This window comes from Bombus huntii, chromosome 11, assembly GCF_024542735.1.
Source record: "Bombus huntii isolate Logan2020A chromosome 11, iyBomHunt1.1, whole genome shotgun sequence".
NCBI lineage: Eukaryota > Metazoa > Arthropoda > Insecta > Hymenoptera > Apidae > Bombus > Bombus huntii.
The window spans coordinates 8,457,730-8,471,772 of NC_066248.1; the positions used below are offsets into that span (position 1 = coordinate 8,457,730).

General features: G+C 26.4%; 3 protein-coding genes and 1 non-coding gene across 9 annotated transcripts; 3 read left to right on the forward strand and 1 right to left on the reverse strand.

The window, feature by feature from the left end:
- Positions 1-98: 98 nt before the first annotated feature.
- Positions 99-2,696, forward strand: LOC126871363 (phosphatidylinositol glycan anchor biosynthesis class U protein). Of its 6 annotated transcripts, none has more exons than XM_050630094.1 (5): positions 99-317; positions 892-987; positions 1,235-1,389; positions 1,463-2,165; positions 2,246-2,696. In XM_050630094.1, exons 2-5 carry the CDS (start codon positions 915-917, stop codon positions 2,497-2,499), a joined length of 1,185 nt encoding a protein of 394 aa, XP_050486051.1. In that variant the 5' UTR covers positions 99-317; positions 892-914; the 3' UTR covers positions 2,500-2,696. The 6 variants fall into 6 exon arrangements, with proteins under 6 accessions (XP_050486051.1, XP_050486048.1, XP_050486050.1 ...); XM_050630091.1 differs by having other exon boundaries at positions 105-317; positions 1,187-1,389; XM_050630093.1 differs by lacking the exon at positions 99-317 and adding an exon at positions 488-744.
- On the forward strand, positions 126-232 carry LOC126871500 (U6 spliceosomal RNA). Its single transcript, XR_007691669.1, has one exon. It is a non-coding gene; the product is annotated as a U6 spliceosomal RNA (small nuclear RNA).
- Positions 2,686-5,836, reverse strand: LOC126871349 (putative helicase mov-10-B.1). Its single transcript, XM_050630051.1, has 10 exons — positions 5,635-5,836; positions 5,104-5,538; positions 4,866-5,030; positions 4,631-4,787; positions 4,410-4,546; positions 4,224-4,346; positions 3,945-4,153; positions 3,584-3,860; positions 3,184-3,478; positions 2,686-3,090 (listed from the first exon to the last, which is right to left on the reverse strand). The coding sequence occupies exons 1-10, from the start codon at positions 5,682-5,684 to the stop codon at positions 2,941-2,943; spliced, it is 1,998 nt and encodes a 665-aa protein (XP_050486008.1). The 5' UTR covers positions 5,685-5,836; the 3' UTR covers positions 2,686-2,940.
- A 1,955-nt stretch (positions 5,837-7,791) lies between these two features.
- Positions 7,792-12,534, forward strand: LOC126871345 (LMBR1 domain-containing protein 2 homolog). Its single transcript, XM_050630034.1, has 10 exons — positions 7,792-8,097; positions 8,171-8,511; positions 8,578-8,788; positions 8,859-9,035; positions 9,970-10,147; positions 10,225-10,406; positions 10,505-10,744; positions 10,814-11,015; positions 11,118-11,237; positions 11,991-12,534. Exons 1-10 carry the CDS (start codon positions 7,924-7,926, stop codon positions 12,233-12,235), a joined length of 2,070 nt encoding a protein of 689 aa, XP_050485991.1. The 5' UTR covers positions 7,792-7,923; the 3' UTR covers positions 12,236-12,534.
- Positions 12,535-14,043: the final 1,509 nt, after the last annotated feature.

Consider the following 14,043-nt stretch of genomic DNA (forward strand, 5'->3'; position numbering starts at 1 on the left):
TGTTAAACTTTATGTTTCATACTACATTAATACGCCACCAGATGGCTACCATGAGTATTCTCTTCTCGCTAGTGGTAGAAATATGAATTCGTTTCTATATATACGAGAAATTAAGATCTACTAATGTACTTGCTTCGGCAGTACATATACTAAAATTGGAACGATACAGAGAAGATTAGCATGGCCCCTGCGCAAGGATGACACGCAAAATCGTGAAGCGTTCCACATTTTTTGTTATACACGATTAAACATTTAAACTTCCTGCAATATTTTGAAAACAAAACTTCTGCCGCAGGATGATTAAAATAAGAAAAATGGTACAGTAAACTAGTAATTACAATGTAATAAAATAAAAGAAATAAGATTTTTTACAAATAGAATACAAACACCTTTTGTTTAGATTTTCAATTTGTTTATTTATATTTTTAAATTGATGAGGATGCTTACCATGTACTACTATTAATGACTTTTTAAATATAAACTATGTGTTAAAATATTTCGAATAAGAGGAAGATAGGTTTTATTATAAATTGATCTCTAGTATATTTACAGTTATTTTATTGAATTGTGATAAATAAATTAGATTCATTAAGGAAAGATAAAACCACTCCAATAGTATGTTTTGATTATAATTATATCCTTAGCAGCAATCAAATGCAAAATAATACCGTGGTTATTGTTATTAAAGATTATATTTTTAAAAAGCCGTAAAGATAAATTCAATTGTTTAAATAAACAAAGAAGGTATATAATACATAATATATAGCATGGTGTGTCTGTCCAGATACCGGTTGCATGTCACAAGTAGATCGTAAAACGCGCGCAAATACATAAATGATTTATAGCTTAATTAAAAAATGAAGAAACAATGTTTATCAAATTTTATTTTAGCTGGTACTATTCGATTTTTATTGATGAATTCTGAGTACCAAAAAGTGATTAGCGATCGTGTGGAAATTTCTACTGCATTAAATTCTTGGAAGAGAGGTTAGGATAAATGTCATTTTGCTGCATTTAAATTTTACATAATAATAACCTAAATAAAATTCTCGTTATTATTCTCTATTATAAGTAATGTAAGCTATTTATACATGTATATATTTGTATCGTTAGTAGCATTATTACTATAATATTACAAACAATAATTAGATTGACAATTGTTATGATTCCCCTGATTGATTTTTAGTAACTGAAGGAGTGTATTTGTATAACTGTGGCATTGATCCTTATACAGGAGATTTGTTTCATGAAACACCTATCGGATTATATATTTTCAATTTTATACAACAACATTTATCACAATGGGTATTATTTTGCTTATTTGTGTCCATTGATTTGTTAACAGCAGTATTTCTTGGACTTACAGCAAAGCAATATACGACTGAATTGGTCAGTTAAATCTCACATATTTAAAATATTACTGTAATATAATTCAATTATAATGAAATAATTTAAATTTTAGGTTTCTAAACAAAAAGAAGAGGAAAAATTATGCAATGAAAATAAAGAAATTCATAATGACGCTTCTGTAGTATATACTGCAATGATGTATGTCTCAGCAGGATATTTATTTAATCCATACATAATACTTAATTGTGTTGGACATACAACAACAGTATTTACAAATTTGTTGTATTCCATAGCATTGGTTTCCATGACAAGATCTATGTTTTGGAATTGCTTATCAATTTCTTTATTAACATTACAAGGACTTTATCCTGTTTCACTCATAGTGCCAACAATTATCTATATTGCTCGTTCTAATAGTACAAAACAAAGAAGCAATATTGCGAACTATCTTATAATATTTGCAAGCATGTTAACCATTCTATTTTGTATTTCCTATTACATTATGGGAAGTTGGTCATTTATTTCGAACACACTTGGCTTTATTTTAACAGTTCCTGATTTACGTCCAAATGTTGGACTTTATTGGTACTTTTTTACAGAAGTATTTGAGCACTTTAGATGGCTTTTCATTGCTTCTTTTCAAATAAATGTCAGTTTATTATATATAGTACCACTGGCATTGAGGTTACGACATGATCCAATGCTATTAGCATTTTCTTATTTAGCAATTACTGCAATATTTAAATCTTACCCTTGTATAGGAGATGTTGGATTTTATATGTCTCTTTTACCATTATGGAAGCATTTATTCCAATGTAAGTTTTCATATTAACTAGTTGTTTATCTATTAAGTAGACAATATGATGTGTTATCAAAATTTTATATTCTTTTACAGATACACAACAGGGATTTATTGTAATCTGTTTTATGCTCTTCTGTACAGTGTTTGCACCTACTGTTTGGTATCAGTGGATATATTCCAGATCAGCTAATGCAAACTTTTATTTTGGAGTTACATTAGCATTTGCCATAGCACAAATTTTTTTACTAACAGATATCCTTTTCGCGAGTGTGAAACATGAGTTTGCTGTACGTCATGGTATTAATAATGATGTTAATGGAAATACTGCTAAACTTCTTTTAGAATAAAGTTGTATCTTACAAAGTTTAAGATTAAAATCATTAACTAAAGTTTGAAATTTAAAAGAAGTGGTTCTTAAATATTTACGAACTATTCGATTTCGAAAAAAATTTAATGTTTGTTAATCACAAGTCATAACAATACATAATTTTATAAAGTCTCCAGGTAGTAGAATATTTTAAAATAAATTCATATTAAACGAAAATGCAAATTTTTATTTTTTATATGTATTTATCTATTTATTTATATCCAAGTTAATATCTAACAAACTTATTTAAATATTAAAATCTTAATATGAATATATACATAATAAATGCATAAATAATGAAAACATAAACACACAGAAAGAAGTTTCTATACATATTAATAGATTATTCATCTCATAAAAAAATAGTTTGTGTTCTATCAATGAATAATTCATTATTATATATCAAAAATGTCAATAATTTTTAGATAAGATTTTCATCAATAGCAATATATGCATTATTTTTTTGACAGTATTTCCACAAAGTATTCCAATATTTGTCTTCACAAAGAATAGATGGATTTCCTACTATTATTAATAAATCTTTTGCTCTTGTTAAGGCAACATTAAACCTCTGAAAAAACAAATAAATATAATTATTAAGTCTTATTATTATATGTAGAATACCAAAAAAGATTTGCTCTTTAAATATTATGTAAAATTATACCTTTGGATTAGCTAAGAAACCGAGATGTTGTTTACCATGGTGCTTAAAAGTTTGTGAACGTACTGTGCTTAGGACTATAATTTCTTTTTCTTGTCCTTGAAATATCTCTACTGTCCCAACAGCTATGTTGTTTAATTTATACAAGTTTAAACTTCTTTTAATCATAATTTTTTGTTGCTTGAATGGAGTTACAATTCCAATATCTTCTTCTTCAATTTTTCGATTACCAAATTTGGAACGCATTAATATTTTTGTAATGTTTGTTACGGCCGTAATTTCTGTCTCGTTGTAAACACTAAAAAGATAATGTGTTTAATCTTCATTAAACTAGAAAATAATGTTTTTAAATTTCACTAATTACGTAAGAACTTTGCTTTTAGTATAGAAATGTTATAATTACCTTCCATTTGGTGTTCTTACTTCTTCGCCTTTAAGTACAAGAAATAAGATAGGGAATGTTTTCCTGGATAATACTGTCCAGTTTGAAATTATGCTGTGTTTGTTTTCTTTTTTATCACATAACAAGTCCTTTTCATAAAATAAATTATTGGATGTATGTATAATAGCTTCTTGACTACGGTAATTATGAATTAACTTTGTTATATAACGCGAATTATATTTATTGTTTACTTTTTGATATGGTTCACATTCCATTAATCTTTCCAATAAAGACTTTCCTAGAAACATAATGTAACTCGATATCAGTTAATAAAATACATAAATTTAACTATAATATGAAATAATAATATGAAATTACATACCAAGCAAATGTTGAATTTTTGTACATCTAATTAGAGGACCAAGTTGATAGGGATCACCAGCAATAACAATTTGTGCATATAATGCTTCAGTATCATTTTTCGAATTCATGACTATAAGTGGAATTAATGATTCTAATTCTATACTTTGACTGGCTTCATCAATAAATATATATGAAAAGTGATCATTTCGTAATTTAAGGTTCGCCAATCTGCAAATAATAAATTATAAATACCATTCTAAATGTAATTATTACTGAAAAAAATAAAAAGAAAACATACCTCATACATGTTACTAATGTTGTAATAACAATCTTCTTCAAAATAAAAATTTCTTTTGGTAAATAAAGGACCATATCATCAATAAAATTTGAATTTGGATAAATTTTCTCATCTACATTGTTACTACAAATGCGAAAAGAAATAAAACTAATAAAGTATCAAGTATTCATGAGAATAATAACTTACCAACATTTACTTGCTGCATACATCCGAAATACATCTTTATGAGGAAGTAAACATAATAATCTATTTGCAATTTCATCAGCTGCTGCATTTGAAGGTGCACATACTAAAATATTTTTTGATTTGCACTGTTTCCTAATCTATAAGATAACATAATCAAGATCTTAGAATGAAAAACATATTTTTTTCATATTACACTATAAATTATAGTAGTAGATCTATACTTGGTAAATGGTTTCAACTAATGTTGTTGTTTTGCCAGTACCAGGAGGACCAAATAAAATGTATGGTGCAGGGTACGCCGAATAATTCAAAATATTATTCACTGCTATTTTCTGTTCTTTATTTTTTGCTATACTTTTATTAGCCCAATCCAAGTCACTGTATCATATAAGTATATATTAGTAAGTATATGAAAAAGTAACATATATATTAAGAATAATTACTAAAAATACTTACAATTCTAGTAAAGTATAAAGATTTGTATTTATTTTGGGATATACTGTGTTTATCAAATTATGCTTGAACATAATGTGTAAGACATAATGAAAACATCTTATTTGCCAATTCATAGGAAAGAAATAAATATTAACTTCTTCTTCAAGAAGTTGAGATACAAGAGATCTAAACATTTTGTAAGTAACTATGATTTGTACTCTATTGTTTAATTCTTACAAACTAATGCAAACATACTTACGATTTACGTATTGTTGCATATACTTTCTTCCCTATAATATCTGTTATGTTACAGGTATATTTAGACTTTGATCTTTTCACCTCAATTTTTAATGTATCACCAACAGTGATAAATGGATCATCTTCATCTAAAGTAGGCACTGTGATTTCAAATGATGTGTCAGAAACATATTTAAGCTTTTGATTTTCCAAATTATGTTTTGCAGCAATTAAACAAAGCTCATGCTCTTCTAAATATAATAAAATTTTGAACAATATTAAGTAATACTCAGGTTCTACTTTTTTTATATTTGGAAGATTGTTAATAAGTTTCATATAATCATTGTATAATTTATTATTTTTGGGTTTTGTCTTATTTAATACTGCACATAAATCAGCTGGAAATTCAATTTTTGCTAACGGCACTCGATTACATACTCCAAAACTGGTACAATGTCTAATACAGAAATAAATGTTTGACCTTATTAATTTTGTACAATAAATAAAATTATTTGATATGGTTATTTGATTTGGTAATATAGAAGTTTCTTACGTGCTTTTTCCAATAATAGATCTTTTGTTTTTATTTCTTTCATTTGCCATATTTAGAAGATTATTTGAACAAATAATAAAATATTTTTTTGGTTAAGTAAAATAGCTTTTTAACGTACAAATATAATACATACGTAATTTCAAAGGCGGGGTTTCCTAGTTAGTAATAAATCTTAATAGATTATATTGTTTTATAGTAATGTACGTTATCAAGAAAAAAAATTTCTAGAAGTGATAAATATTATCGTTACATGATATCGTTTAAAGTAACATTTGATAATATTAAAACTATTAAGCAAGGCTGGTATTAAATGTATAAAGTATAATTACTAATAATATATAAAGTAAAATATATATTATATATAAATATATATTTATGTAAAATATAAACTATTTTCTTAATTAATATTAAATATATAAAATATATAGTGCAGGGTATCCTGAATATAAAAGAATATAAAATAGGACAAAATATGTTGTATCATTTTACATTAGATTATTTTAACAATTAAATAGGGTTTTGCACATATTTGCGTTGGTATACTTCATTAGATGTTTATTTTTCATTTCCTCTTCATTTCACAATTACGTATATCTTTTATCAATCGTCGTAGTCGTTCTTTATCGTTTAATTGCTTAAATGTCAGAGGATAATCATGTCTTGATCACATTTTGAATTTCGCATATTTGAAGTATGTACAACATTTGCGCAGATTCATCACTAGTATGTGGAAATCTGGGGTCTACTACGGAGTAGGTATAGATATATTTAGCAGCAATAGTTTTCACTCTTCTAAATTAATTTTATAAAAATCAGTGATTTTACAGAGATGACCAGATCATGCTAATGCTAGGAAAACGTGATTTACCTATGCCGAAAAAAAAGATCGTGAAACAAAAGTCATGCGGTTAGTTTACTAGATTTACTGTTGTAGCACAATATGCTATTATATTGCTATTTCAATAAATACAAGAATTTTGCATTTATTTTGGGAATATCGCAACATCTAATTATTAATTTATTAATTTAAAAAGAATTATGAAATATTACCATATTATATCATCTTAAAAATATTTTAATAAAAGTAGAGATAAACTCTATACATAAAAGGTACAAAATAAGTATTTGAGAATTTTGTCTTTAAGTTATATATTAAGCAGGTAAAATTGGGACAAACAGTATATCGAATAAAGTTACTATTATTACATGTCCTAGTGTACTGTTACCATTGTTTTACTAGAACATTATTAGTATCATCTATTATAACAAAACGTTACCATACATAAACATTTCATAAAATCGCGGGAGACCTATGGAAGGGGCCATAGTCATTAGGTTATGTTTATATCGAGACGAGAATTCTGAATCCTGACATTGTTGCCAGATTTACCCTCTGTATAGCCTATACCCTGTATCTATCTGATCTAAAGTAGGCTCTGGACGTGTAGTATTATTCGTAAATGACAACTTGACGGTGTGCATGTGACGTCGATATTTTTGACTGTATCGTGCAATGTATGCCTAACGATTTTACTGTAAAGAAGAAATGGATAAAGTATATTTTTCAATGATAAAAGTACGTTATAATATAAATACCGATAATTTAAAGTGTAGATGACTTTGGTAGCCATCGAAGTAAATATGTGGAACGTGATTAACAAATAACCTTCTCTTAATTTTTACACCCGAATTTTTTATTATCTTTATCATTGTTTAATATTTTATGCGTCCCTCGAAAGTGTTTATAATAGTTACATTTTGTATCTATCAGCAAATGTTCAAGCGATTGATTTTGAGAACGATAATTCTTGTATATAATCTATTTGTATTTTTTATTTAAAGTTATATAAAGTAAATTAAAAAATATAAAATGTATTTATACATACTATGAGAAATTATGTACTATATCTATTTGGAAAAAATTTAGAAATATTTATTTAAAATTAAATATAACCTCATATATATAAACACAAATATCTGTTTTGATTCCAGCAAAAATGTCAGAGTTGATGGATAATTCTTCAGAAAAGATTGACATAATCCTTCCTAGGCAAAGCTTGCTATACCAGGAAGAAAATTTGGATTATATACTTTGTAAACCTAAATTAATTCCTTTAAAATCAGTTACATTAGAGAAGTTAGAGAAGATGCAAAAGGATGCTGAATTAAAGATCCGAGAAGCAGTAGAATATAATAATGCAAATGATAATGAATAAGTCATAAAACTAAAGGCAAAAAGTATCAAAATAATTATAAAGTTATGGTGAGATAAAATTAGAAATCACCAAAATGGTTCTTGGAATATTCTTGACAGAAATTGTGGTAGCATTTTGCCTTGCTGCCACTTTATTATATAAATATGGTAATATTTTTCGGCAACATATTATTGTTACAATCTCTGTACTCATAGCATGGTATTTTTCACTGCTGATAATATTTATCTTACCCTTAGATGTTTCATCTGTAAGTAATAATATTTACTAATTTAAGTAATATTAAAATAATTAATACATTTAAGTTTAATATTTTTTTATAGACTGTTTATAGACAATGTGATGAACAAAATATTTATAATAGCACGAAAATAAACTCTGACAGTACAACAACAGTCCCATTTCATACTTGTAAAGAACCTTGGCCTAATGTACCAGAACATATATTTCCAAATTTATGGAGGATTGTGTATTGGACTTCACAATGTTTAACATGGTTGATATTACCACTTATGCAATCTTATATAAAAGCAGGAGATTTCACAGTTCAAGGAAAGCTAAAGTCTGCTTTAATAGATAATGCTATATATTATGGAAGTTATTTGTTCATATGTGGTATCCTTCTAATATATATAGCATTAAAACCTGGTTTCGATCTTGATGGGTAAGATACATTAGTATGATAAATATAAAAATATATATTATGGATTTATGTATGTATATGTTTTAGTCAAAAATTAAAAGCTATAGCATCATCTGCATCAAATACCTGGGGTTTATTCTTACTGGTATTACTACTTGGATACGCACTTGTAGAAGTTCCTCGGGGATTATGGAATGCTAGTAAACCTGGATACACTTTGAATTATAGCTATTTTAAAGTTGCTAAATTAAGTTTGGATAAATGTGAAGCAGAAGAAACAGTAGATGACATACTTGAGGTAATTAAATATTTTATCTAATTCTCATTTATTTATATTTATCATTATGTTTATTTATTTTATTTTTTAGTCTTTACAAGCTGCTACAGTATCTATCGGACCAGGACATCCTTTTCATTGTAATTTAGAAACGATTTTTCAAAAAATTCCTGCAGAATTAAAAGACAGAATGAATAGAAGACAACTACCAGATGATACACCAACAGATACACCATCCGAAAAAGCATTAATACGTTTACATAGACAAGTTTGTTATTAATCATATATATCTAAATATATCTAATGTGTAAATATACTGTGCATTCAGATCATCCCAGGACTAATGTTGTTAAAAATACGATTTTTAAGGTAAATGAAATTTTATTATCTAGTATTCAATATATCCCTTTCCTCTCAATACAAATTTTAGATCATTCATACAACCATTGAAAAGCATGTGCGTAGTCCTCTTTTGAAATTATATTCAAAAGACTCACATTTTTTTAAATTGTTTCTATATCGTCAAAATGCTGTCCTTTTAGTGCCACCTTCAGCTTAGGGAACAGGAAGAAGTCAGCAGGAGTCAAATTTGAGAAGTAGAGTGAAGTAGAGAAGTAGATTTTCTAGCAAAAAATTGCAAGGTAATCAAGTGTGATTAGTACACGCCCCGTCTGACCCTACAAATTCTTTTCAAAAGGCGATCAAGTAATTCTGAAATGATCTAGTTACAGTCTGGCTAGGGGATATAAATTCACAATGAATCCTCTTGAATCAAAAAATGCGATCAACATTGTTTTCATTTTTGATTTTGTGGCCTTTATTTTCGTCAGTCATACATCTTCTGGATTGCACCATTCAGCTGTTTGATACTTGGTTGATGGATTGCCTGGGACCAGCCTATTTTCCAGATTTTGCTCCTGTTGAGTTCTTTTTGTTTCCTAAGCTAAAGGTGTCACTAAAAGAGCAACGAAAATGTGGCAGCTGTTCTAAATACAATTTCAAAAGAGGGCTACACATACGCCTTTCAACAGTTGTATGAGTGATCTAAAATTTATATAGAGGGAAAAGGAATGTATGTTACATAATAGATAACAAAATTTCATTTACCTTAAAAGCTGGCTTCTTAATAATAGAGTTGTGGAACATTTTGAATGCACTGTTTATGTAAGCATAATGATTTATTCATTTTTATTTTTTGTTAGACAATAAAAGCATTGCAAACTTTACAACGTATAGAAACTCAATGGGGAATTTTGGTTGATAAAATAATTGATTTAGAGGATATAGCAAAAAATCAAGTAAGTGATGATAAAAGGTTTAAAACAACTTTCCCTACACATCGTTCATTTCCACTTCGTGTTGTTTACAGTCCAGTTATTGGTAAGCTTTAAACAGTAAATAATTGTAGAAACACATGCTCTTTTCTTTAGCTTTTATAAATATATTAAAATTTTTAGAGTGGTATTGGAAATGTGTCATAAGGAGTTATGTACAAAAAATTATAGCTGTTTGCACTGGATGTCTTTCAATAGCTGTAGTATGGTCAGAAGTAACATTTTTTAATAAAACTCCAGTGTTATCATTATTTGCACAATTTTTGAATCTAGCTAAAGAAAATTACGATTATTTTACCATTGAGGTAAGAATATATATTTAGATTTGATATTAACAAATAAGACTTTTGTTTTAAAAATTAATGCAAAAAGAAGGAAGAGATAATTAAAATGCTTTTTGTAGATATTATCAATGATGATAATTGCTTACCTTTGTTACTGCGCTTATTCAACTGTTTTAAAAATTCGTGTATTGAATTTATATTACTTGGCACCCCATCATCAGACTAATGAGTATAGTTTAATATTTAGTGGAATGATGTTATGCCGTCTTACACCACCGATGTGTTTAAACTTTCTGGGTCTTATACACATGGATTCTCATATTATTAAAACTCACATTTTGGAAACTCATTACACTCAAGTAAATATATGAGTAATTATAAGATTTTCATAATAAATTTGAAATTCATTCTGTAATTTATTTATTTAGGTAATGGGGCATATGGATGTTATTTCCATTATATCTGATGGATTTAATGTATACTTTCCAATGGCTATTCTAGCATTTTGTCTAGCAACATACTTTAGTCTAGGAAGTAGATTGCTTTCTATGTTAGGTTTTCAACAATTTCTTGATGATGATGAGTTTACAACAGACCTTGTTGAGGAAGGTCAAGAGTTAATAAAACGAGGTAAAACTATTTTATTTGAGTAATAATGAGTATCATAATTAAATTGTATGAAATGAAAATAACATTGTTTTCATATAACTACGTCTATGTTCTCGTTTTTAGAGAGACGTAAGAGACAAAGAACAGAAGATTTGATGTATAGAAGACGCGAATTTCAAGAAAGATTTAGTAGCGCTACCAGTTCATCTCGCTACAGAACTTCACGGCAAAGTACCGATACAGGTATTTGTAATTTATTTAAAAGAAGTGATAATATACAATGTACGTTACGCAATTAAGCCGGTTTATATATCAAAGTTAGTAAGATATAGATAAAAATATAAAGAGAGAGTTAAAAATATAAAAAGAAAAGTTGAATGGCATGATAAGATCTTAGGTATTCACTTTTTTAATATGCAATGACGCACGGGGAAAGTGCAATTATACTCTTTTCTTTTAATGGAACTCTATAATTATTTATTGTTTAATTGATGCATTATTTATTACTCTACAAAAAAGTATTAAGATACTTGTGACAGAATGTGCTTGGTTTAAAGGATATTTCGATTTTAATTTTATGAAACTTTACATATGAGGGAGGAGGAAAAACATAAGGCAGATGCTTATGTTTATATTTTCTTATTATTCATAAACTAAGTTCAACATTGGAATTCAAATATCTTTCAAACTAAGCATTTTTCAATTCAAATACCTTAATACTTTTTTGTGAAGAATTAAAAATACATCAAGTGATTAATAAAAAATTATAGAGTTCCACTTAAAAAGAGAATGCAATTGCACTTTTCCAGGGCACCGCTACATACTAAAAAAGTGAATACCTAAGATCTAATCATACCATTCAACTTTCACCTTTATAGCTTTTTCATACCTCTTACTGATTTTGAGATATAACTCGATCCAATTGCATAACACACTCTGTATAGTGCAAATAGCTATATCTATGTCATTAAATTTTTGTATTTAATTAAATTATAGTACGGCCTTTGAAACGAGATGAATCGGTAGAATCCGCAAGAGCTGGATTATTACGTGATTTTGACCCTGCAGAATATTATATTGGTATGGCAACTGGAGTTGATAGTTATGGTGCAAATAATAGTTACGATACAGGCTACCAAGCCGATGATTTTTATGAAGGACATATGGACAATGCAAGAGCATTTATTGCAAATACTAATCGCATAGGACCTCCACAAAGAGGTTTATTCGATGACATTTAAATAGAAGCTAATAGTGTTTAGGTTTTGCTCAGTAACAAATTATAGAACAGGTACATTCGTATTTAAAAAATATTCGATCTGTTCTTGATATATGATAGAATTTTTTAAATATTGGATCTAAAATTGTGAATATAATTAAGTCCTACATCTAACAAGTAACAAATCATATAACATATAATTATATTACAAATAATATAGTTAAAAAATGAATTAAACAATGTGGTTAAGAAATTTGTTTTTTGTATTTTTATTGCTTATTACTAAATTTCAAGAAGACAAATAAAAACGCATTCTGGGGAGTTATGATTTACTATTTTATTTCAGTTTATATAATTTTTTTACAAACTTATACAACGTTAATATAATAACATTAGTAGTTTTATTAATATATAAAAATTGAATTTTTTCATACAGTATTTGATATTTTTTACAATATATGCACTGCATATTTAAGTATAAAATAGCAATGTAAAATAAAATAAAGAATAAAATAAAAAATAACTCATTTAGATTATAAAAGTTTCAGCAATTTAGTGAACTATAAATACTAATGGGTAAATTTATTTTTTATTATTTGTTATCTCTATTTTTTATCTGTAGTTATTATTAAATCATATTGATTTAAGGGAAATAAATATAATATAATTTTTATAAGCTTCATTCATAGAGATAACGTAACTAGATATAAATTTGTTTTTTTTTTAGTATGATATAATCACTTTTTATTTAAAATATAGTAAAGTTTAGGAGGAGAATGATATTAAATATTTATATTTATTCTTCTTTTATAGATCATTAAGATACGAGTAATTTACTATGCTTAATGATTCACTATATTTAAAATAATATAATATACATATAAATTACATAGTATGTATTTAGAATTTCTATCATAAAAGTTTTTGTCATAAATAGATATTCATGTTGTGTAATAAGAAAGATTATTTTAAGAACTTTTGATGAAACCTTCAAACAAATATTATGTAGTTTTGTACATTTTTTAATATTTCAGGTTGACATTAAGTTTTAATTAATTTTGAAAATGATTAAATTTGTAAATAATAGATATTTATATTACATATAAATATGTAATTTAGTAATTTAATTTATTCATCATTGTAAGTTCTATATAACATTATATGTATTATATTATACTGTAATATAACTTTATTTACATTTTAAAATAGAGAAAGTAGACGTGTGAATTTTGGAAGGGAAAAAAACATTTTCTCCATTATGCAAAATTGAATATATATATCAATTTTATTGCAAATATTTCATACAGATATGGGAACGGATAAAAAAATATGTATTTAAAATATACGTGCAATAGTAATAGTATTTGCTAATAAATATTTCATTTAATCATTAATAAAAATAACAAATTTTAATAACCTTACTTGAGCATTCGATTAATCGCATTTTACCATCTTAAAAACACCGAAATCTTTTGAAGTTGAAATTTTTATTTTTAGTTAAATATATTTTTTGTACATTTTGGTATGGTTATGATTTTAACAGAATCATATATAAATCATTTTCTAAAACGGTATAAGAATACTCTACATAATTATATAAAGATTAATAAATTTTTAATTACGGTAACAAATGTTAATGATTTACAGAGCAATTATGATAAACATAACAATTCATACAGTTTATATTAAATTTATTATATGAAAGTTTCATGCAAAAGAATACACGAAAAAAGACAAAATTGGTATTTATGTAGCAAAAGGTTGAAGCAAAAAACTTAATAGTTTTAAATACTAAATAAAATTAGATTCTGAAAATGTTCCATGCAAAAA

Coding starts and splice junctions, on each gene's coding strand:
- LOC126871363 (XM_050630088.1), top strand. CDS start 858: ATGAAGAAACAATGTTTATCAAATTTTATTTTAGCTGGTACTATTCGA. Junction 1,390..1,462: donor AGCAATATACGACTGAATTG/GTCAGTTAAATC, acceptor TTTAAATTTTAG/GTTTCTAAACAAAAAGAAGA. Junction 2,166..2,245: donor ATGGAAGCATTTATTCCAAT/GTAAGTTTTCAT, acceptor ATTCTTTTACAG/ATACACAACAGGGATTTATT.
- LOC126871349 (XM_050630051.1), bottom strand. CDS start 5,684: ATGGCAAATGAAAGAAATAAAAACAAAAGATCTATTATTGGAAAAAGC. Junction 4,788..4,865: donor CTTTATACTTTACTAGAATT/GTAAGTATTTTT, acceptor TATATGATACAG/TGACTTGGATTGGGCTAATA. Junction 3,091..3,183: donor GTTTCTTAGCTAATCCAAAG/GTATAATTTTAC, acceptor TTGTTTTTTCAG/AGGTTTAATGTTGCCTTAAC.
- LOC126871345 (XM_050630034.1), top strand. CDS start 7,924: ATGGTTCTTGGAATATTCTTGACAGAAATTGTGGTAGCATTTTGCCTT. Junction 8,512..8,577: donor CCTGGTTTCGATCTTGATGG/GTAAGATACATT, acceptor TATATGTTTTAG/TCAAAAATTAAAAGCTATAG. Junction 9,036..9,969: donor TAATACGTTTACATAGACAA/GTTTGTTATTAA, acceptor ATTTTTTGTTAG/ACAATAAAAGCATTGCAAAC.